The sequence below is a fragment of the Trachurus japonicus genome, chromosome 11 (genome assembly GCF_045865225.1).
Source record: "Trachurus japonicus isolate A0001 chromosome 11, Traja_1.0".
Taxonomy (NCBI): Eukaryota; Metazoa; Chordata; class Actinopteri; order Carangiformes; family Carangidae; genus Trachurus; species Trachurus japonicus.
Window position 1 is genome coordinate 18329521 of NC_140917.1, and position 24698 is coordinate 18354218.

A 24698-nucleotide genomic window follows, 5' to 3' on the forward strand; every position below is an offset into this window, starting at 1 on the left:
CTATTTAAATGCTGAACTAGAATAGTTTGGGAAAGCCTGAGTGTAATTACAAAGGAATGGAAATTGCACAGAACCACATGCTTGTGTGTGCTTTGTTTTTTTTTAAATAGTGTTATTACTTTTCTCCATTGATTTAGTGTCTGTGTCTCTGTGTCCCTGCAGAAGGCCGAGTCCAGAAACAGCAGAGGAAGCATTGACAGAGAGGACGGCACGCTACAAGCACCGGTCGGTCACTGTTTGTTTACTTTATGTGTGTGCGTTTGTGTGTGTGAACATCTTGTCAGTACTTCTGTTGTAAGTAAATTCACAAGTGAGTTGTGGCAACGGCAATGAAGATGGATTGATTTTCCAATCACAGAAGCACAGATATTGATAGACGAAGGAATGATGAGGGGGTAATGGATGAAGTGTAGTTGGTAAGTAGGAAAGAAGAAGATGGAAGATGAAGTAACAGAAACTGAAAATTATAAAAAATAAAAAGCAAAAGAGGAGAAAGACAAAAATAAAAAGTAGAAGAAGCAGAGGGAAGCTTTTGGACAGACAGAGAGAGGAAACACAGAGACTGGAGAAGGAGGGAAAGTATTTCTGTCTGTGTGCCAGCAAAGGCACTGCCCACTCACCAACCACATGACCACAGGAGGCTCATGGGAACTTTAAACCCAGAGGCTCTGCACAGTCCCATCTCACTGCTAAACCAGGGTTATGATATCCTAAAGCTAAGACAAGTTCTCAGCTCTGTATCAGCTGAGCCGCAGCTGGAGGCAGTTTTCAGAGCACCACAGCAGCTGCAAACTGTTTTCTTGTGAAATTAGCATTTTATCTACTTTTCTAGTCGTCTTGACCCAAATGTATTTAAATAATTGTTTTTAATTTCGTGATTAAAGGCTGTTTAAAATCTTTACAGAAGTTTCCCTGCATTAACCTGTTGTGTGTTCGTTCTCTGCACAGGGTGGAAGCCAACACATCTACCAGCCTGTAGGGAAACCAGGTGAGAGATCCATCACACTATATAATCATAATAGTTCATGTTTCGGCCTTATATTATCACATTATTATTGATTTCTTAACACGTTAGTATCATTTTACTATTTTAGGGCATGGATCGAATGATATTTCGTCAAATTAATATACTATCGTGGAGTTTAATCTCATAATAATGATCTGATCACATGTTGTGTGTATTAGATTGTAATCTGTAGGTGCACAGTATCTTGGAAAAAGTACCTTAAAAGTGCAGTACTTGAGAAAATACATACACCACTGCATCCTGACAGAAGTACCTATTAATATGCAATCTACTTAGCATGCTAGGCTTCTCTGTACCGATGAATACGAGCTTACTCCTGCTACTCCTACTTTTTTTTCTCCAGAGCATGTAGCTCCTCCTAAGAAGCCGCCCCGCCCTGGAGCTCCCAGTCATCTCACCAACTTGGCCAGTCTGTGCCCTGTGGACAGCTACAATGAGGGGGTCAAGGTACAGATCTGCTCTCATACATGTGCAAAAGCTAAAAGAAAAAAATGATCAGAAATTGCTGATTAAGATCATTTTTTGTAAACGCTGTGCTCTCATTTTAGCTTCTTTCATGAGCTGTGTGAATCCTGCATGTTCGGTTCGGACAGTCCCACTGTGGCGTATAGTTTTTGACTTGAAAACTATTTGGCATTGTGCTGATGGGTTGCATGCTTTGCCATGTCATGCCTTGCCTGTGGTGGTTGGCTTTGGCCCTAATGTGCTGTCCCTCTTCTCTCCCCTTCGTTTTTTTTTTCCTTTATTCCATATCCCCCTCTTTTTTGTTTTGTTTACCCCGCATCCACCAATCCATCCGTCAAACACTTCCCCCCATTTGTGCACAACTCTCCTTCACCCTCTTCCTTGTCAAACCCACCAAACCACCTGCCCCAACTCTCTCTCCTCTGTTCATCCTCCCCATAGCCGTGGAGGGTAAGATAATCTGTGTGTGTCTGTTCTCACTGTAGAGTCCTTTAGCTCTTAGTGATCGAAGCAAAAGAGTTTTTCTTCACCAGAAACAGAGAAAATTTTTATTATTCAGCACCACGAAAAAATTAGACGAAATTCGTATCAGCACTTGAAGACACCACCAGCCACATTTTGTGAAAAAAATATTTCTGGTGAAGAAAAATAAAAGTCACTCTAGAAGTTGTAGTTGGTGTAGTTAGTGACTGTCATTAGGCTAACAACAACACACTCGTCTGTCACTGTAGAACAATCAACATATCTGTAGTGTGTAGGTAGAAATGCATGTGTGTGTGTATGATAGAGAGAGACTTTGTGTGTGTGCAAATCTTCCCATTTGTGTGTAGTCAGATGCTGCCCCCCAGCGTTGTATCTGTGTAACAACAACACTTATCTTTATCAAATGACAGCAACTTTTTTGCTGGTATTTAAAAATTCAGTTGTTCATTAATAATGATAAAAAAGTAGAGACAATTAAATTAATTTATAAAGGGAGAATTTTACTACTTTCCTGAAAATGAATGACCTTTCTCTCCTGTGGTCTCAGTTGCAGCCTCAGGAGATCAGCCCACCTCCCACCGCCAACCTGGATCGTTCTAACGACAAAGTGTATGAGAACGTGACGGGGCTGGTTAAAGCTGTGATAGAGATGTCCAACAGGATTCAGCCGGCTGCACCAGAGGAGTACGTCCCCATGGTCAAGGTAGGATCCACTTTCAGTCTCTGACAAGTTGTTGTGTTACTGTGTGAACTGAAAACTGATGCAAATGTGTGTGTGTGTTTATGATAGGAGGTGGGTCTGGCTCTGAGGACTCTGCTCGCTACAGTAGATGAAACAATTCCTGTGCTGCCAGCCAGCACACACAGAGAGGTACCACACACATCCCATCTTTATGCTCTACTACTAAATGACTATTTTCTTTCACTCAAAGTTTTTTTTACACATCTTCTTGCAGACTTGTGCTCTCATGTCACAAACACTGCACATTTATCTGTCTTGCCAGTTGCTTGTGCAGCCATCTTGCTGGTGTACCTGTTGTATTCTGGGAAATATGTCACACATTTGTTATTGGTGTGGTCTTGAAAAATCTTCATTTGAAGGGCTGTATACCCCCCCCCAAGAATTTTCTGTTCAGTTTGTTTTTTTTTACTTGGTTTAAGATACTAAAACACTAATGTCTTGTTTGTATCGTTACAGATCGAGATGGCTCAGAAGTTGTTGAATTCAGATCTGGCTGAGTTAATAGCGAAGATGAAACTGGCGCAGCAGTACGTCATGACGAGGTGGGTGTAAAACACACTCTACATGTTGTGATAAGTAACAACGATGTCGTGGTTTGACAGTGACGCTCACACCCTTTCTGGTCTCCGATCAGTTTACAGAAGGACTACAAGAAACAGATGCTAATGGCAGCTCACGCCCTCGCAGTCGACGCCAAGAACCTGCTGGACGTCATCGACCAATCACGACTCAAGATGATCACCCAGACCCGCCCACATTAGCCCAGGATCTGAACATCATCCGACCGCTGGGCAGCGAGGAGGGGGGCGGGGCCAGGAGATTGTGTTGCTGCGGAGATGAGAGAACATTAAGATGGATGAGAAACCTCAACTGATGGACAGCAGACAGGACTGAAACAATCAGCTCCCTCTCCTCCCCCCTCCCTCAAACATTCATCGCTTCTTCTCTCCGGCAGCAGCAGCTCCCGCCTTCGGTCAATATTGTGTCATTTTGTACTTTTGTTGCATTTTTTTTTTTTTTGCTTTTGTATCCAGAGAAACACTCTCCTCTCTCTCCCATCACGTATCCTCGAGAATCATTCATCACTACTTTTTAATCTTTGAAGAAAATGAACAGATGCTTCATCAACTTGTCACGTAAACACAAGACTTAACACTCTCCACATCTGCAGGATGTAACAACTGGAACTGAAGAGCCAGAACGAGGAGGATAATGAAGACGATTTCACAAAGTTGTTGTTTGAACATGCTTTTATATCATTATTAATTATTATTATTATTATTACTACTTTCAGACTCTTACAGTACACTACATCTATGTCAGTTTCTCAGTTTTCCTCTTGAGCTAAATGACTGATTTACAGTACAGCTGCTCATAAACAACATAATCTTATCTCTTCTTTTTTTTCCATCTTCCTCCCTAGATCTCTCTATCTCAGGCGTCACAATATGGCATACAAATGAAATATGAAAGCTGAGTTTTGAAGAACAAACTAAAATGTCTTTAAGGGAGATAAAAAAAAAAAACATTAAAATATGAAAAAAAAAAAAATACTGCCACAGGCCACTTTTTAAGTTAACTACATAGTAAATAAAGAAGCTATATTTTTAACACGTTTCTGAGGCAGGAGTTGTTAGTGAATAAAAGGGGGAGGGATGATCTGGGGGGAGAGTGAGGGGATGGAGGGATGAGAGGTGGAGGAAGAGTCATTTTTAAGTTACCACGGAGGTGCTAATTATACTGTGCAGCAGGTCGCCCTGTGCCAAACAAACTGCAATTGACAAAAAAAAAGGATCATTGTATTATAAGTATTGGTTTATAGCAGCAAATCCCTTTTGTTTGCCTTGTACATTGGAGCCAAATGTGTTGTTGCATCAGTCTTGTCACTCCTTTTATCCTCAGAAATACACACTTCAGTTTAGTTGATCCAGAAATTTCTCATATTCAGGGACTTGGAAACAATTTTTCTACAAATTTAATTTCTTTTAGTTTTTCTTGATGGGTGAATTACAGTTACAGATTAATTTACATACAACTGGCTGCACCACACAACTCTTCTCCAAACCAGGAAATGTTTATCTCCAATGTGATTTGCTCGTTATGTTTCTCCATCATTCGTCCCATCTTCCTCTATCTTTCTACCTCCTCTATGGAGTTATTTATACCTTTATTCCCTCTCTTCTCCCAGTCTGCCGAGCATTTCTTTTTCCTTCCTCCGTTACCCCATACTCTCCTCCCTCTCTGATTCTCTCTCCTTTCCACTGTTTCCTCTCCCCTGAGATGAGCAGTAATCTCAGGAAGGAGCCACATGTACAGTTGCTAAACCAAGCAAATAAAAACACTGTTATCATAAAGAAATACGACCAGCAGTCTTCTTTTTCTGAGCATTTTCATTTCTGCTGTCTCTATCTGCCTTTATATTCTCTGTAAAGACCTCTTCATTCATAATATCTTGCTGTGGGGCATAAAACTATGATCAGGTGTATACTGTTTGGCTTAATTAGAAAACTGATTGTCCTGAGGTCCACCTGTAGCAAAGTGACCTGATTAGACATAGCCCAGACAATAACACACCGTTTTACATAATGAAGCTGTACACTCGACAGTGCCGGTGACGATAAAAACCGAAACAGGAAGACCAAAGATTTCTCTGTAAATGACTGTGACAAGAGCTCAGAATTATTTCTGAAGTGTTGATCCCATTAGCAGAAAGACCTCAGTGTTGGTGAAATGGAAGAAGATTGGAAGAGCCAGGACTCGTCCTCGGATGAAGCCATCTAGCCAAGCAGAGTAAATGGACGTAAAGAGGCTCAGTCAGGGAGGTTAACAAGAACTGAACAGTCATCTGAGCAGCTCTCTCTCAAAAAAAAAGCCTGTACATTAGAGCAGCTGGGCAGAAATACAGGTATTCACAGGTCAAAACTCAAATTGAATTGAAAATTGAGCAAAACCCTAAATGCAAAACGGCATCAAAGGGCTTTTAAAGGGATAGTTCACCCAAAATTCAAATTTCACTCACCCTCATGTCGACTAAGGGTTGGGAGAAGTTTCAGAGTCATCTGTGCCTTCTCAGAGTTACAGGGGGGCTTGGCGCAGCACTGCACTGCCATATGACGGTAGCGAACGGGGCTCACTTTTCTTCGTCCAAAAAGACACACCAAAAAACATCCAAATACCTCGATAGTGCTCGTCTGTAATGTCCCTCTTGTATTGAAGCCCCGACATGAGAAAGTGTTCCGAAAAAAATTAAATAAGTCTATATTTTAAGCTTGTTTGTAGCGGAAGCTCCCAGTGTCTCAGTTCACTGCTCTACCTCTGTCAGTGCAAAACTCGCACAATTTGCACTGACACCCAGTTCACGGCTCCGCCGGTGTCACCCCTGTAACTCAGAGAAGGCACAGATGACTCTGAAACTTCTCCCAACCCTTAGTCGACATGAGGGTGAGTAGATAATGAGTGAAATTTGAATTTTGGATGAACTATCCCTTTAAATTAGGTTTCTGTCACAGTTTTGACCTGTCTGGACTGGGTAGGTACAAATTATGCTTTCTGTTGCGAGTCTAGCCTGATTAGAGGCTGGGATGCTGTTTAAAGGTAACAGTAATATGTTCAGATGAGGAATAATATATATATATATATATGGTTGGAATAATTGGAAATTTTGGCAACTTTGTTTTTGTATTTGTTCATAAACTTGCATAAGAAGGAAAAAAATGAAAAGTGTGTTTCCGCCCGGTTTCGAACCGGGGACCTTTCGCGTGTGAGGCGAACGTGATAACCACTACACTACGGAAACCTGCATGTCTATGTTGACACCATTTGGCTACAAATTCGTGAATAGGACAGATATATGTGGTCCTTTTTGACTTCATTTGTAGACTGTTTCACTACTTTTGTGTTCCAGTGAAGACAAAAGCTAATGCTAGTGTTAGCAATTGGAAGCTAATATCTGTTAGTGTTCAGCAATGTCTGGTTGTAGCCATGGATCTATTATAATACATCCATGGTTGTAGCAAGAAGCTCTAACGATAATATAATGACAACAACATTTACTTGTATCTAACAGACCACATTATCTTTCTTAGTGACAACTAAACCCCAGTGAACACTCCTGAATGCTCCCCCTCAGATGACTGCTGCGGTCGTCTCTCGTTTTCACGTAGTGAAGCCAGCCGCTCCAACATTTCAAGTGCGCCCTTATTGCCGACTTTATGGTAAATACTTTCAGAGAACTGGGAAAGTCAGCGCAAGTTTACTGCAGCGTGTGGAAACTTCCGGTTTTCAAAATAAAACATAGTTATTAAATGCATTACAAGTTTATTTAGAAAGTCTATTCAGTGTGTATGTATTCTACCCGGGTAGTATGTGTGTGTGTGTGCATGTATGTATATTACTGCTCAGGTTATCTCCTCCAGGTGCGACTCCATGAAGACGATGAAGGTGGAGGATTCTGCATCCTCTCCGATCCCGCCTCAGATGGAAAACCCTGGTCGAACTCAACGCTGTCTCGATGTAGATCCAGCAACTGGCATAAAAATAAAAATAAATCTGCATAGCAAAACATAAAGTTAACTAGCAGTCATCAATGTCTATACATAATTATATCTGTCTTTCTGTTTTACTCAAATGTAACTTATAATACTGACCACAAAAGAATGAGGGACTGTATCATGAGACTTCAAGTCACCATTGATGTGTGTCTTAACAGTCACCATTGATGCGTGTCTTTTTAACAGTATATCAAACACTAATTATTTCTTATCTATTTAATCATGCTTCTCGTTCACATTTACATTTAAACATCAACAAAATGAATCAAAACATATTATATTATTAGAAAAATCAGAAAAAAACCTGTATGTGCGCATATCATTAGCTTTAGCGCACATGCATCCCCTTTCAAATGGTGCAGTGAAAATTACCCTTTATACAAAACAAATGCATTTTCAAACTCAAAACCCAGCATATTAACTCATTACAACCGTTTCGTAATATTTTCTGTCAACTCCCATTGGTTTTTACCGAAGGATCAATATTTCCGCATTCATAAACTGAAAATGTAGGCTACATATCCATTAACAAGCTAACAGTTAGCAACGTGGCATAGCATAGCATAGCATAGCATAGCATAGCATAGCATAGCATAGCAAACTCACCGGAGTCCTCGGTTGAAAAAACAAAACACAGCAATTGCTCCGGTTACAGCCGTCCAGGCACTCTCTCATGGCAACTCAAAAACACATCCAGACTCGTGTCTATGAAAACAAACCAGTACTCTTCCATAAAGTGTCAATAATCTTGCTCGTTAATATCTCGTGGTAGCGCCATTATCGGGGGTTTGCTAGCGTGTCTTCTTCCCAGCATGCAATGATTTCCTTCATTGAATGTACATGAAGCGCCCTCTTGTGGTTACTCAAAACAACTACAACCATACACTCTTCGAGAATTTGCACGAAAACTATTTAGCATGAAGCCAACAATAAAATATACTTAGTAAACCCAACTGTATTTTCATAGCTACACTATAAAAGAGGTGTGCGTCATACAGCAAGTGGCTCTTCTGTTCCACACTAATTTTGACCCTGGAAGTTATTGAGCTATAATGCTCATATTTACCTATAATGTAATATATCGAAATATGTGTGGAACAGTAGAGCTACACTTGCTGTATGAGGCACACCTCTTTTATCTCATTTTACTACTCCTTATATTTTTTTTTTAATTCATTTTTAATAAATTTCATCACGTAAATATGTGCAGTGCAGGATCATAGGCCCACTTGTTTTATGAGACACACCTCTTTCTTTCTTCCTTTAAAAAAAATCAGATTATCTTATTTAAGATAAACTTTTAATGCATTTAATACCCATATTTTATTTTGAAAACCGGAAGTTTCCAAGTTATCTGAAAGCATTTGCCATAAAACCGGCAATAAGGGCGCACTTGAAATGTTGGGGCGGCTTGACCGCTCTCAGATGAATGGTCTATTATTCCTGCCACGGTGCTCCCGCTCTGAGGCGCTAACGGGACGTGTGTGTGATGTTACTTTTGTTGGTAAAACACAAGTTTTTGGAGAAAAACAGCTGCCACTGTATTTTTGGGGGGTAGGTATTGAAATATGTGCTGATTTTCTGCATAAGTATTCATTAATATATCAAAGTCCAATAGGGAGAAGCAGGAGGATCTGCTTGTTGGTAAAGTCAAAGTCCTTCTAGGCAGGGTTAGGGGGTTATATATTATATAATATAATAATAATAATATAATAATATAATAATATAATATCATATTAGAACGTCTCTGGTAAAGTGAATCACGTTATCTGTTCCATTGATCAAGTCATTGCCTCTGGCACGAGCTTGAACTCAGGGTCAAGTTAATTCAGATCATATCTGCTTTTCATGTTGTAATTTTTAAGGGAGGGACCTAGTAAACTGTTAATAAGTACAGTAGCATGTTCACATATCAAATCATGACAATTACAAGTATGGTATTGTGCTGTGCATGTCCATCCATTAACTGTAGACACACAAGTTTAACAATGAGTCGGCATTGATTCATTTTGATCCCAGCTTATGTTTGGCACAGTCTTTTCTGTCATGTTTCTTTGCATTTGAGTAAACAGTGCCCTACTACCACAAACAAGTAATGACTATCACAATTCCTCTACCACTTCAATGTTTTGTGCCAAAGTCACTTGTTTCAAAAAATGTTTCAATGCAATATTATATTTTCTTCATACAAAAACTGGTGTTTGACAGTAAAAGCACAGACAAGCTGGGTCCCATTTTTGTAAATTTATTGTGTTTTGTTACAAAAACAAGTGTTTTAGTCGAAGAGACCGAAGCCCATGTCGTCATCGGACTCCTCGGACTCTTCCTTCTTCTCCTCTTTCTTCTCCTCCTCCTTGGCTGCAGGGGCAAAGCAGAAGGATTTATGGTTAACAAAGTTAAAGACGTAGATTATACAGTACATGCTACCCCAAAACTTTGAGCAATGATATTCCTCAATGCTCCATAATGAGTTCCTAACACAGTGAAGACTTTTCTGGGAGGTTAGAAAATTGTTCAGTTTATTCCAGTCGGTAATGTTAAAGCCATAAGCATAATTTAGTCTGAGACAAACAACAACTTCAAAAATCCTCATTAACATCAACATGTCTAGGTACCTGGGGCGTCACCAGCTGCAGCAGCAGCTCCAGCAGCTGGGGCTCCAGCGGGAGCACCACCACCTCCAGCTCCGACGTTGCAGATCAGGCTGCCGATGTCAACGCTGGACAGAGCCTACAACAAATACAACATACACAGGTCAGTGACATGTCTTTTAAAAAAGTGACTGATAATTTGACTGTTTTACACAACAATATCAGTCAACAACACTACGCAAACCAGCTCATACAGACTCACCTAAACCTCTGAAAAGTGACAACTACACTAAAATCAACTGAGAAACTTGATTTCTGACTCAAAATTCACAGTACAGACAGAGCAATCAGGATTTATGTTTTTCTCTTGTATCAGTGAATTGAGCCCAAAACATTCAGTCTCTGGAGCATCGAGACCACAAGACATCACTTACTATCCATGGAGAAGTCTAACAATTTAACTTTGGCTGCAGAAAACTGCAAACACAGTCTGTTGAAGTCCAACTCAGTAGAGGTTATTCTAAATCTCAGAGGTTAAAACCCTATAATCAACACCAGTCTCTTCAGATTATGGCACAGCATCATCACTTTGACAAATATGCCCCTTACCTTGGCAAAGAGACTTGGCCAGAAGGGCTCCACGGTGACTCCAGCAGCCTTGATCAGAGCATTCAGCTTGTCCTCCTGCAGAGAGAAGACAGTAATCATTGTAGAGTTAGTCTATGCTTTAATCTATCTGACTAGAGGTACAAGACTCTTCATCACATGTTCAATTTATAAGACTGCAAGCAGTTTTTATTTTAGGTTGGTGCCGTTTTTTAATTCTGCTCTACATAATTTGCCAATTATGATTTCCAACAGCCCAATGCAGCATCCTTTAATGTTTTGCTTTGTCTGATATAGTCATATGTTTTTCAATCAGTTAGATTTTAAGGTGAACATTTATTTTCAAACAGTACCACTTAAATTGTTGGTTAATATACCAACAATTGCTTTTCTGGATAAGCAATTTCTTTCTAGGTTAAATTGTGAATTAACCAGGTTTATACTGTCAGAGACAAAATATTTTATTACAACATCAGATTTGATGAGACTACCAAATAGTATTTAGTGGCTTCTTCCTAAATTGGTAGTTCATGTAGCCACATGTTCTCATTGATGCTGTTGAGCATCAATATATCAACCTGTCAGGAGGACGCCACTCAACCAACTACAGTGTTATGAACAAAAACAGAGGCAATACACACTAATAAATAGTAGTTTAAAGGCTAAAACGCATGCTTACACTCCTGAAAAGAAAGGCAGGGTGTACTGGAGTTTCACTAGCTTAGCATTAGCTAGCACCTGTCACTAACTGAGGAACACATCCGTAACTTTACACAAAACTATAGATGCGTAAGAAGTGTGGTGACTGATCAGCTTGAGTAGTGGACCTAAAAGACAAGTGCCAGTGGTAAGACATAAACCATCCTGACACAGAAAACGTGGTTTAACGTTGACAACAAGCATGCCGCCATTTTGGCCGGTAGACAGCACTATTTATTAGCCACCTTCACAATTTAACCTCGTATTTCTTCAGGTATTTAGTCAGATATTACGTTATGCTCCTAGGTAGGCAGAGTTCTTAATCTCTATATTATTTACGGCTTTCAGCACAGGCAGTGTGTTGCCCAGTGCCCGGACGCCGGATGTGCTGTTGGGGATGAGCTCGGACACTTACGGTGACGGTGACTTCATCGTCGTGGAGGATCAGAGCGGAGTAAATGCAAGCAAGCTCGGACACGGAGGCCATTGTAGATGGTAGGTTTTATGTTTTTGGCGTCGGATGCCTAAATTTGACGGTGCTAGTCGCCGGATTGTGGGCCTTAGCTTCGGGTGAAGAACCGAGCACCTTTAGGCACGATAAACTCCTACAGCGGAAAGGGAGGAGGAAAGGGCGGGAGCTTCATATATATACTGTGCGTCACGGCTGCGTGACTGTGACGCCAGTACGCACACATAGTGACGACAGACGTCGACCATATTCAATCTGAGCATCTCCTCCTTCTCATTTCTAACTGTATTCAATCCTGTGTTTTGTTGTCAATAAAGACGTTTAAGATAAATGAACCTGTAGGCAAAAAAGAAGGAAAAAGAGCATCTCCTTCTTCTGCTGTAATGTAAATCGATGTGTCCTTGAAATTGATAAATAAATAAATAAAAATCTGAAAAATGATTACATCGGCCAAAATTTTTTCAAATTAATTCAACTATTCATTATTATTATCGATTTCACCTATGTGTGTGTTTGTGTGCAATTACTGTAGTTAGATCTATGCAAAATATTGTAATTGTAAATTGTAATTATTATTCAAATTAGTATATATTATAAATGTATTTTTAAGAATGTATAAAATTACACATATTTCCTCCAAACAAATTAATGTTTAGTTGACAACTTGTACTAAAACAATATTGTGGAACAAACCACTACATGAAGGTTTCATGTTAAGAAATCTGACACTGCACCAGTCTATATGCTGCTATTATCACTGAAAATCTCAACTTGATTTCTTTTTAAAATATATATATATATATATAAATCCACAGCAAACAACATGTTCACTCAGTTAACTTTATTCAATTTCAATCAAAAACAAACAGCACAATAACTCAAACAATTAGGCTGAACATAACATTATAACTATGGCAGAAAAATCAAAATGTGACTGTGTAAAACCAGATGCAGTAATACTTTCCACAAGTCTTGCCATTTACCGTTTCCCTCGCAATGTCAGTGTCTATTCAAAAACATCAGATGGACCATTGATGGGTGAACATAAAGCTCACAAACAATTCAAGGAATCATTCTCACATTTGGCACAAATGGATTTTCTTGGCCCTGATATATAAAAAATACTCGAGCAGGTAAAACTACAAAACTTGAATGGATGTAAAAGACAGTACAACTTTCTGTGGTGCTCTCTCATGTTACAGTGTAATAAAGGTCAGTCTTAATAAAATGTTTGGACAGAGCCAGAGACATGGCAGATTCCGGAATGTTTGGGCGATTTGTTCCCAGTCGTCATGGCAAAAGAATCTTCTACTGTGCTTCTAATGCAGTGATCCTACATCGTGCATTAGCAAGAATCTTAAAATTAAAGGATTTGTTTTACATTTTTAACTACGGCATTTCTGTGCCATTTTAAGTTGCCTTTTTTGAGTACATACTGTATTTTCACTTTAACTGAAGGAAACAGGATTTGTAATTCTGCAATGTACCCCAGAGTTAACACGTTAGCTCTGTCTACATGATAAATGGAGATAGATCATGTCTATAAAGTAGCAAAAATGCATTATTAACAGCTTTTTTTCACAGTTTCAAATTGACAATTTCACAATTTGTGGAGAATCACTCAAATTCTGCCTTACTTGAAGTTTTCCTGTTGTCAGAGTTACCATAATTAATTACCATTTTTCGATTTGCAGTGTTCACTTCAACATCCAAGCTATAATTAGTCTGGTGTATTAGACTTGGTGCTTATGGAATAATAATGCTTTAAGAAGGGATCAATAGGGATACACAGTATGTCGAAGCACAATATTTTTAGCTCCCCGCAGTCACACCTATGCTGAGTTGATATGAAAGTTATATTTTCAATTCTCTTTAGGATTATGTAGGTTTGATGAATAAAGCTTCTCCGATGTACTCCCATTTTACTCTTCTTAGATAAACTGCATGTGTTCAGAGCAGTCTCCTCAAAATTTACTCTGTCAGCAACAGGCATTTGTCAACATGAAATCATTTAAAATAGCAATAATCCCTTTTTGACATTGAAATTAAAACTCTAAAAATACAATATCTACATAGGCTCTCAAGAGGCCTTACAACAAGGATTTTGACAAGTGTTGTGAGCTGAAAAGCCAAGACCAGAGTAGATGGTCAAGAGCAGCTCATTGCCACCGATATCTACTATAGTACAGTTACTATAGTCAACAAGGTAATATTTCATATCAGAGTTGAGCAGTGTCTGACCTGTACTGTAGTGGACTCAGGTCTTGAGCAGGATGCTAGCCATTCACAAGCACACAATTGCCATGTTGTTACGTCAGTTTAAAAAAGAGAGATATGATTGAGCTTATTGTCGACCTTCCCTTTGAACGCTTTGCAGTATGGGACGGGGTGAAAAAGTCACAAATCACAAGGATGTCGATGCACCTGTATCATTTACAGCCAATTTTCCCCTCTGCACCTGGACCACTCAACCAGCTCAGCTGATGCCAGATGAGATCAGTGGAGACCAGTGGGCAGAGACAAAACCTGCAGATATCACATCACGGAGGCCAATAAAATCTTCTCTATTGCGTCTTCTCTTTGGGTTTTTCATCATAAGAAACCCCATATTCATTTACTCTTGTCTTGTCCACTGGGTAGAGCCTGGGGACGGAGACAGAAGCAGAGACTTAGACTGGAACAATTTGCTGATGACTTTCAAAATTAATGTGTGTGCAAGTGTGTGTGTGTGTGTGTGTGTGTGTGTGTGTGTGTCAATGTACCATCTCTGGTAGAGGTAAACGAGAAACACGACATCATCTCTGAAACAGGCCAGTCTGTGGGACGTTGGCATGGTGATGATAAAGGCAAACACATCGTCGATGAAGGTATTGAATGCCTGGAAATGATCAATAAATTCCGTTTAACATTTAACACAAAAAACAAATATTGATAGGTATGTTCAATAATTCAAAATCTACACTCTGAAAACATAAAACTGTACTGATTATTAAATTCTCATTAAGTAAACAAATAATATGTGCTAGAAACCATGCTAAAAAACAGTTAACTCATGGGCTCTGATCAATATAATAACAGCAGCTCTTTGAACCTAGACCACCTTGACCAAAACATATTCAGCAGGCTGACATTGGAAATCTTTGCTCTCACCTTGTACATAAAGGCTTTCCAGGGCAGGTGGGCGACAGATTTCAACTGTTGAATAAAGAACAAAGGGGAATTAATATTTAATGTTTGTTTTGTTTCTAAGATCTTGAGGAAACATTTGGCCAACATTGTATTTTGCGAACATTTTGCCTTGTTTCACTCATTACTCCTGTATAAAATATGAAAGTATGGAACATGATACAGTGTATCGGAGGGACAGACCTTGTAGTTGACAAACAGTTGAGGAAGCATGAAGAGGAAGCCAAAGGCATATACACCTGTAAAGGTTACACAACATGACGATTAACCTGTTGTTTTTTTAAAATCCAATAACATAAAGCAATGGGAAAAAAGATACATTGATTTTGTAAAATCAAATAACGTAAAGTAAATGGGTAAAAACTAAGATTAATTGATTCGGTAAAAGGTGTAACAACTTACCATTCACTAAACTGTTGATCAACCATGAGTACCAGCTATAACAGGGAGGGAGAGATAAGCAATCAAGGTAGTTAATGAATGGAAGATACATGGCATAATTATGGTAATCATGAAGTAATACACACGCGCACGTGCACACACACACACACACACCTACCTCTTATATCGTAGGAATATTAGGGCATACACAGCCCCTCCGATACACAGTGGGTACAAGAGGTATGACAGATACTTCATGGCCTACAGAGAAACACAAAGCATGAGATGATAAAGTTTTATGTCTCTTATACAGTTATTCATAGTAGAAATATGGTTTGTTGTTGTCTATGCGTGTGTGAGTGTATTGTGTCTTACCAAAGTATCATACTCTTCTGTTCTCCTCTCTGATTCATCTAATTTCCCAAACTGTTCCACAGAAAACAAACACAGAAAATACACATACATTCATGACAGGTGTATCGTACTGAGAGAACTGCATTAATAATTTGTTCGTTGCAAATGTAGATCCAGTATTTGCTCTCTGCTTTCACTTTGACTCGTTGTAATTAAAGCTTTATCCTTGCAGCAGGCAGAGGGAATTAACTACTGACAGAAAGCTGCATCTCTCAGAGGCTGCACCTACCAGGAATGTTGGTTTGCCTCCTTTCCAGAAAACCTGGATCTTGAAGGCCTTCTTCACTTTCCACACCTGAAAGTACACATAATTATTATAATCCTCAAATAATACCTCCTTTGTTAAATATCCTATGCATTTTTAAGGAGAGAAGAGTGTCAAAGAGGTATCAAGCCAATTAAGCCCTGTCTTCATGTGGCAAGTATTAAGTAAGGGATAATGTATAGTTCGGAGGTTCCATACAACCTGTCGGGGTTTATTTCTCCATAACGACCGACCAACTGTACATTATCCCGCTTATTACACGGTTTACGAGTGAAATAATTAATTTGAAACATAGTGTTGATCAAAATACGACTTTCATCGATTTAAAATTGCATTTAGCGAATCTGCAAGACCGGTCACTTCCGCTGTTTTGCCGAGCCTCCTCCCGGTCGTGCATTTGAAGCCTTTGACAATCAATCAGTGGATCGATAGATTACCATACACGTGTTAAGATGTGTGTATTGTGTGTAGTCGTATCTGTCATAAACGAGATTAACTTTACTGTTTACGGGGTGCGTTTGTGTCGCGGAGTCGCGGTGCCACCGAGACGAGAGGAGAGCTGTGACACCGGTCAGAGGCTCTGATCAGCAGGTTTGGTTTCCAGCAGCGGTGTGGAAGGAGCCTCCACTCTCCTTGTAACAAGTTACCAGTCGTTTATCTAACATCACTATTAGTCCGAAGCTGTTTAATGACGGTAAAAATGAAACACAAGGTAAATATCCTGCATAGTTTCTCTTTTCTGTGCTGCGCTGATCAGAGCAGTGTCCCTAGCAACGGTCTGTTATACTTGACGACGGTCTGTTATACAGAAATAACAGACCGCAGAACGCAGCGCTGGACCAATCAGAGAGCAGCATTCAATAGAGCCGTGTAATAAATATTATTATTTCATGTCACTTGGAGCTTATTCAAAAATGGCATTCAAAACAACCACAAAACACTTCATTTCATTATGGTGAGCCAGGCAGTCAAATAATTGTCATGCTGTGTGGAAATGTAAAAATCGTAGTACAGATGTTGAATTTGTCTAAAATATGAAGCTGAGAAAATAAATGACTTCCATCGTAAAACTGAATTCCCTCTTTGGATATTGTAGTTGAATTCATACAAATGTCTCGATGTAGTTATGAGTGTATTAGATTTAGTGTGTGCGTGTTTCCAGTGTATGTGAACTCACTTCAATGATAGTGCCGACCCCAGCAGGTACCAGGACAAGCAGACTGGTCTGCTCATCAAACAAATAGAGGAAAATCACTATGGTGCTGAAACATCTCCACAGCACTGAAAGACAGAACACAGACAATACTAAGTTTTACAATGTGAAATATTCAACAATGATGATGAATCGTTTGGTCTATTTTAAAAGGTGTTAGGGTTACATATAGAGAGAGTGTATTGTATATGCTCCCTATACTATGTTGTTTTGTTTTTATTACTGTTAAATAGTGTGCTGGCAGATCAGCACAAACACCAGACTCGCCTGCTTTGCTCGACATTCCCACCATGCTCTTCTTCTGCTTCCAGAAGCTGATGTCGTTCTTGAAGGCCAAGAAGTCAAAGAGAAGCTGAAAAAATGACAGAGAGGTCAGATATTTATCCTTCTTCTATGAAAGTAAAGAGAGGGTAAACATTTACTTTTTACAAACACATTTCCTAAAGCATACAGTACAGTGTGTACCAACTGCTTAAAAATCAGATTAGACTGCATCAACAACTAGTGACATGGTAATTTGCAATTTTATAACATGTAGGATTAGCATGATGTTTATCCTGTAATGCTGACATTATGTTGTGTTTAGGAAGTTTTTCCAGTTTATCCTGCTAGTATGTCAAGAAGTCAAAGTAGAGAGGATGATAAACATGTGATGCAGTAGTTTTAAGATTTTTTCACTTTACCAAACGTCTTTGTTCTGTTTTATTCTATTTTTGTGTTATGTGATAGAAAGCTCAGATTTACATGGAAGGCGGCAACAAAGAAGGTCAGAGCCAGGAAGTACAGGTTGGTATCCACAAAGATCCCTTTAATCTCATCAGCATCCTTCTCTGTGAAACCTGTAACACAGACAGAGATAAAGAGATGCTATTAAAAGGCAATGGCGTGTGTGTTTGTGTATGTGTGTGTGTGTGTGACAGAGAAAGCAACATACCAAACTGCTGCAGAGAGTAAACAGCATCCTGCATGTGGATCCAGAAGCGTAGTCTCCCCAGAGAGATGGAGTCATAAGAGATGGTCAGTGGGAGCTCTGAGGAGGTGCTGTTGATCTCCTACACACAAACAAACACACACACACAGAAAATGTTCATCAAGGAGTGTGTATTACTCTAAGGCAGGAAGCAGTTCATGCCTGCAGGCGGTTAAAACAAATTAACAAGGGTCAGGATTATGATCCTGCCTTGAATCGTAGGGTTATACAAAAAGTTTTCTTGTTTTATTCTAATTAAATGATAGAAAAACGGTGAATTTACAATCTGCCTTTGGGAAACAACTGGACAGATTGTTGCAGTGTGTTACATAATATAAAGTTAAAACTTACCACAAGGTCCTTAACCCGGTTGCTAAGCTCGTCAACAAACAGCAGAGGTAGATACACCATCTTTTTACCATTTTGGAATCTGAAACAGAAAAACAAAAACATCCTTTCATGTCTTTTGTAGTTTTCGTTATGTACAACCAGTACAACTTTAAACCAACAATGGCCCCGAGCCGAGGGCTCAACACATTGCATCTTAACAAATACATGCAAATACACAAACTGGCTGTAAATTCAACACAAAGAGATCAAGTTCAAGGGCCAAAGAGTCGACAGTTATATTTTATAATATCCGTAGTTTCTAATACATGCCCAGACCTCTGTGTGTGTGTGTTTAGCTTGTGTATTCGTTATCTCACACTCTGAGGTATCTGTGGACATCACTCGGTAGGTATTCTCTGTCAAACAGGAAGTGGTCGCCGACGATGTTGAGTGTCAGGCGGGAACGCCAGTGGGCCGCTGGGTGATCCGACGTTGAGGTGGCTTCACCTCCCGCTGCTGAGTTACCATCACCATGTTTCTTCTTCTGACGTTCTTCTTTCTGACCCTGCATCGCATAGAAAAAATCACTCTCAAAACAAGTCCAGATTCATAACTCTTATGTATCTTCACCTCAGTTAACAAATCACAATATAGAAAACGACTGCAATGTCAAAAAAAAAAGTGTTGCGTGCAGCATCTCTGGGGTGGATGAGGTGTGTCTGAGCTTCTTCTACATCCATGTGTTTATTTACTAAACCTGATCATGTTTAACACACACCTGTGTTTGATCCTCGCCGGATATCAAAGAGATTTCAGGCAGTTTAGGGACCATGTATGTGGTGAGCTTAGCCACCAGGTGAACCTGTCGCGGATCCTCCCAAGGAGTCATGCCAGCTTGATGGACAAATATTAGTGCATATAAAGTGCCATTGTTACGGGTCTTCTTAGGGAGGGATACATTAACTATCCTGAGAGGGAGAGAGGGAAAGAGAGGAAAGAAGATGAGAGAGAGTGTATTCAAATTAGTATGTTTAACACTGTTTCATAGTTCAGTCTATTGGACAGCTGCTCCTATGTGAAAACAGCGGAAAGCAGCTTTTTTGATATGGATATGACATGGAATTAAGATAAGAGACAAGATAAGATAAGACTTCATCCCTTAACGGAGCTCAAACATAGAGGTAGAAAAAGAAAAAGTATGTATTTAAGAAAAACAAAACAGACTATTGACATTATAAACACAACTTAAATAAGAATTGGACTGAAATATTGATCTGCAAGTGTTTTATTTAGTAATTTAGTAAAAACAACTGTCACAGCACTTTGATTTCCCCATAACCAATCAGATCTGATGAGAGAAACTATCAATTTTCCTATTATCACTAAAACATAGGAGGCACCACAAACCTCTCAAACTTGCTGTCGACTTCAAAGTTCTCCTCTTTATGGATCAGGGTGTGTCCTCCCTCTCCATTGGGCCGCAGTGCAGTGTAGATACTCAACTAATAAAGAGATATTACAGTGATTATTACATTTTTAATCTAATTCTAAATTAATCTTCTTCAAAGTGAAGTTGCTCCTGAAGCAAAACCACTCACACAGACAAACTAGAGTGAAGAGTCTACTCTAAACTGATCGATCAGTGAGACGATCCATCCACTTTACTGACCTGTAGTTTCGGGTTTCCTGCCAAGAACGGTGTGATACAGTTGTCGCCTTTGGGGCTGTCACAGGGTTTGGTGTACACTATCCCGTACATCACCCAGCAGGTGTGCAGCACGTACACTACAAACACCCCAACGATCAGGGTGGTGAAAGATGTTTTCAGAAACATGATGCTTGCGTTGTGTCGTTGTCGCCCCGGGCTACCTGAGGATCAAGGCCATAAGTCTGCGAATAAAGAGCCAAATACAAATATCATACATATCTGTGTGTGGTATGATTAAATAGGATCTGACATGAGTTGACCACTGGTCGTAGCTTCTTTTTTTTTTCTAAATGTTTCATTTTTCAGGGAGGTTAAACATAGTCTAAGACTCCAAAGACAAAAAACATTCAAGTACATAAACACTTAACATGTAAATCTAAAGCTAATACACAATGATGTCTCTGTCTAAATCTAAAGCTAATACACAATGATGTCTCTGTCTAGATGACTCTTGGTTGTAGCTCTATAAAGTGCAATAAAAATACTTGGCCTTCGGGAATTAATAGTTGCAAGGGTCAATAAATTTAGCAAGATGAACGGTGGGAAGAGAAAACATTTGTTGTCTGTGTCTGTTTATAACTTGGGTAGATTCACAGTTTGTCACCACAGATATTATACTACAGTGTATGGGCAAAAATGTAGATGCATCACATATGAATTTTACAAGGCTCATTCAATATTCATGGAAACTAATATGATATTGTTATTCACCGTTTCACCAGACTAGCTAAAAATGACAGCAGGGCCTCATACAGACCATAGAGACCAATTCTGACAGAAATATCATATTCACGCAGGTTAATGCTGCTGTCACAGCTTTATCATGGTGAACATTTTAGGTCACAGGTGTCAGGTGTATGTATTTGTCACTGATGTATCATCCATTTACCTGATGTTGCAGTGAATTATTGCTATAATGGCGGTAACTGACCACCATGTTAAAGATTGTAGGTAGTCTAGAGACAATTTTGAAGCCGTTTAAATTAGTACTTCAGCTCTGAGACGTTTGCTGTCAATTGTACATACGTTTGCTCATCCTCTGTTTTTAAATCACATGCGGGGTTTGTTTTCTGAGGCTCTGCGGTCTTCAACCAGATTTCTTAAACAATTTCTCCCTGTTATACTGTATCATATAATAAATTAAGTAAGAGAGAGTCTTTAAAGTTGAACGTACCGGTGCTAAATCCTGCAGGTTGTCAGTCACAGGACCTCGGCTCGGCTCGTCGCTATCCGTCCATTCACTTCACCGTCTCTGCCCGGGAGTTAAACGCGACGACATCGTTCTTCAAAATCTTCCAGCGGTCTTATCTGAAGACGTGTGCAGCCTACCTTCCTCCAGCCTCTCCATTCAGGGGAGAAGAAAAAGCCCAGGGCCAAAAAAGATTGTGAAATGAAAGCGTGAGGTGGATCTATATTTCCGCCATTCACTTCCTGGTTGGTTTTCCTAGACGAGATTTATGGGGGGGAAGTAACGCGAGACTTCATGTCACCGAGCCAAATCATCTCCTGATCATCTGATTGTGAAAATAAAAAAAAAGCTGTTAAAAGATATGATCTCTGTAAGCTTTACAAAATATTATTGGATAGGTTTTTCTTTTGTTCTTTCTTTGTCTTGTTGTCACCCTTAAACCCAATAGTATACCCTAGCGTGTTTATGATTGTATCATGTTTGTGTAATAATGTTGGGGGCTTAGGGGCCCCTTAGGCCTATCTTTGTTTGTATTCATCCTTGTGTGTTACTCCTGTGTTGTTGCCATAGACTGTATATAAAAAGAGGTTGTTGCCAATAAAGTTAAAAAAAAAAATTTTTTTTAATTTGTTATGTAGCTAGTATTTGCCAGTTAAACTCAACATTTAGTTGATTCTCAGTGTTGGTCAAACAAAATAAATTGTAGGCTACCTAATATGTTTATTTTTCCTTCAGGAGAATGTTGAACATTTTTACTTTTTTATGACATTTTATACACAAAACATTCAATCAAATATGATAGTTAAACAAACAATAATCATAATATGTATAATGATATACAATATGAGAATATATGATAATTTATGTTCTTCTATTACATGTCATGTAATAAAACTGATGCTCTGAGCAGTTGCCCACTTTGCCTGGTGGGTAATGAAGCCTTGACTTGGACAGGGACCATCAGCTAATTAGGTTTAGCTGAAATATTTAAGTTTCATCCATATGAACAAAGCATGCTACCAAAATGATATTGTAACCATTCTGTATTGTACTTTGACAAGTTCCTAAAGCTTCACAAGCCCAAGCTGCAGTTTATAGATAAGTTGTGAGTGTGTTTGTTTAAATGTGGTCTTGTTGCACACTGGTGTCTAGTGTGCACAAGGCACTAAAACTGTTTTGATTTGGACAAATGTGATTTATTGCTCAATCAATCAATCAACCAATTAATGCAACAAAGGCCCCTCTTCCTTCCTTTAGGTCAGGTTGTGGCATTACCAATAGGCTACCTTTCATAGTTCTATTGAGACTTCTAATTACACAGATGAAGCAGGACTGTCCCGATTATTATGTGTGTAAGAGAGCGATGTGTTTCTGTGTGTTTAAGGACTATGTTGTCACCTCTAAAACAGCTGCCGTGACCCGGATTCGAACCGGGGTTGCTGCGGCCACAACGCAGAGTACTGACCACTATACGATCACGGCTGGCCAACTCCTGTGCTTGTCTGTGTGCAGCAGCAGCAGCACCTCAACTATAACCACCAACTTATTACCCTGTAGGTCTGAATGAGCAGCTGTCTGAAATAACAAGTGTCCACAACTTTAGTTGTAATGAGTTATAACAGACAGTCTCATGACAAGAATATAAGAAAGTATTGAAATACCTAGTTGAACTAGGAAAAAAAGGGAGATTAAGGTTGCCTGAGGCTATGGATTTTCATTTACTTATACATTTATTTTCTGGTCACATCAGCAGGAATTCTAATTGTTTTTAGTTTAGATCCCTCAATCTTTGCATCAGAATCATTAGGTCTAAAATATTGTGGGGTTTTGTAGAGACTGCCCGGGATTGCAAACAGAAAGAATAACTTTCCACAGAGAAATGCTGTGATTTTTAACTCTTTAAAGCATGTGATAGAACTGTTAAGAGTCAATCATTTTCTCACTAAGGTAATCAAATAAATAATTGTGTGAACAATATCAAATCTGGTGTTTAGGCTCAACTCCTGTTAATAACATCATTACACTAAGGCCTATTGTGTTAGACATACGTGGTTCTCCTCGCTATGACTGACTGGTGTTATCCCCGGTCTTCATTAGTGACTTCAACAGGTCAGTTATCTTGGTGATTAAAAACTGCCGTGACCCGGATTCGAACCGGGGTTGCTGCGGCCACAACGCAGAGTACTAACCACTATACGATCACGGCTGACTGACGACCGTTTGCATTCATGACATCACATTTGATGAGGCCGAGCCCTATGAGAAGGTTATTTGGGGTGAACACAGCAACAGACGCCTGCTAATATGGTGCAAGTTAAACAACCAGAATCAGGCTATTTCTCTGGATAAAACCTGCCGTGACCCGGATTCGAACCGGGGCTGCTGCGGCCACAACGCAGAGTAATAACCACTATAGGATCACAGCTGGATGACTGGACTGTGGAATAGTGCTCACCTAAAAAAAAAAAGGTCATCGGGTCACGTGAGTTTCTATTGATCTCAATGATAATGCTCTTCATGCTATTTGTTTTGGTTTACGTCTCTATAGGCTAGATGTTAAGAGTTTTGCCGTTTAGGAAACACACAGGCTAGTTAGGCGGCCTAACTAAAATAAGAACTTTAACCTTTGCCCTTTATCACTGAAACGCTGCATTTGAAACGAGGACCTCATGTTCTGCTCCGACAGCAGCGTCCGGTGCACCCCCCCCGGAGACCTTTAGCCTGCAGGAGCGGGGACAAGTCGGAGGAGAGGAGAGGTGGCCACAGATCACACTTTGGTGTGCGGCTCTCTGCCCAAAACAGCTGCCGTGACCCGGATTCGAACCGGGGTTGCTGCGGCCACAACGCAGAGTACTAACCACTATACGATCACGGCTGGCTGATGACATGAGTGTCCACGTAAAAGTCGTTAGTGTTGGCAGGCGGCGAGATGCCGGCGACCAGAGCGTAATGATGCTTTTGGTATGAACGGTAAATTGACAATATAATTCACAGTCACCGTTTCAGCGTTGGTGTAGTCAGATGATTCAAAGTTAGAGATAGGTAGGCTACTATGTATAAGTAGCTACCATATCACAAATATTTTGCAAACAACACATTTTTACCATTTATTTATTTATTTTGCATATCTTCTCATAGGTGACTCTGGATATATTATAGGGACATAGTAGCCTACATTTGTATGCAATCTTTACTCTTTCATAACCAATGCACAGAAATCATGTGGTGGTTGTCATTATTTAATGACTCATTCACAGTAATTTATAAGCGATTATACTGTAATCCACCTATAACCAGCTCTGGTTGTGTAAGACCTTCCTGTCTTCCCTCCTACACTAAGGAGAGGAGAGATGCTGCATATTTTCCAGCTGCCCACACTGTTATTGTCCACCTGGGTGTTTACCAGCAAG

General features: G+C 39.7%; 3 protein-coding genes and 4 non-coding genes across 27 annotated transcripts in view; 1 reads left to right on the forward strand and 6 right to left on the reverse strand.

Annotated features, from left to right (window-relative positions):
* The window catches only part of ptk2aa (protein tyrosine kinase 2aa), a 64449-nt gene extending 59374 nt beyond the window's left edge, over positions 1-5075 (forward strand). For 16 of the 21 annotated variants that reach the window (XM_085791494.1, XM_085791486.1, XM_085791491.1 and 13 more), the window contains 7 exons: positions 163-225; positions 949-988; positions 1371-1474; positions 2523-2678; positions 2766-2846; positions 3174-3259; positions 3352-5075. In XM_085791494.1, coding sequence (XP_085647620.1) covers positions 163-225; positions 949-988; positions 1371-1474; positions 2523-2678; positions 2766-2846; positions 3174-3259; positions 3352-3478 — 657 coding nt within the window. In that variant the 3' untranslated portion in view covers positions 3479-5075. The remainder of the gene's footprint in view (positions 1-162; positions 226-948; positions 989-1370; positions 1475-2522; positions 2679-2765; positions 2847-3173; positions 3260-3351) is intronic. The other 5 variants (XR_015037104.1, XR_015037106.1, XR_015037107.1 and 2 more) reach the window with 1 other exon arrangement.
* A 1365-nt stretch (positions 5076-6440) lies between these two features.
* Positions 6441-6513, reverse strand: trnav-cac (transfer RNA valine (anticodon CAC)). The gene has a single exon. It is a non-coding gene; the product is annotated as a tRNA-Val (tRNA).
* A 2986-nt stretch (positions 6514-9499) lies between these two features.
* Positions 9500-11669, reverse strand: rplp1 (ribosomal protein lateral stalk subunit P1). The gene is made up of 4 exons (XM_085791499.1): positions 11579-11669; positions 10468-10542; positions 9883-9997; positions 9500-9625 (listed from the first exon to the last, which is right to left on the reverse strand). Exons 1-4 carry the CDS (start codon positions 11648-11650, stop codon positions 9543-9545), a joined length of 345 nt encoding a protein of 114 aa, XP_085647625.1. The 5' UTR covers positions 11651-11669; the 3' UTR covers positions 9500-9542.
* A 2523-nt stretch (positions 11670-14192) lies between these two features.
* Positions 14193-21532, reverse strand: clptm1l (CLPTM1 like). Its single transcript, XM_085791478.1, has 18 exons — positions 21274-21532; positions 20061-20281; positions 19799-19893; positions 19170-19359; positions 18769-18956; positions 18413-18491; positions 18026-18143; positions 17836-17930; positions 17359-17443; positions 17056-17159; positions 15843-15908; positions 15575-15625; positions 15378-15460; positions 15221-15255; positions 15002-15057; positions 14783-14827; positions 14395-14510; positions 14193-14275 (listed from the first exon to the last, which is right to left on the reverse strand). The coding sequence occupies exons 2-18, from the start codon at positions 20223-20225 to the stop codon at positions 14197-14199; spliced, it is 1650 nt and encodes a 549-aa protein (XP_085647604.1). The 5' UTR covers positions 20226-20281; positions 21274-21532; the 3' UTR covers positions 14193-14196.
* A 1166-nt stretch (positions 21533-22698) lies between these two features.
* Positions 22699-22770, reverse strand: trnah-gug (transfer RNA histidin (anticodon GUG)). Its single transcript has one exon. It is a non-coding gene; the product is annotated as a tRNA-His (tRNA).
* Positions 22771-23422: 652 nt separating this feature from the next.
* trnah-gug (transfer RNA histidin (anticodon GUG)) lies at positions 23423-23494 on the reverse strand. Its single transcript has one exon. It is a non-coding gene; the product is annotated as a tRNA-His (tRNA).
* Positions 23495-24091: 597 nt separating this feature from the next.
* trnah-gug (transfer RNA histidin (anticodon GUG)) lies at positions 24092-24163 on the reverse strand. The gene has a single exon. It is a non-coding gene; the product is annotated as a tRNA-His (tRNA).
* Positions 24164-24698: the final 535 nt, after the last annotated feature.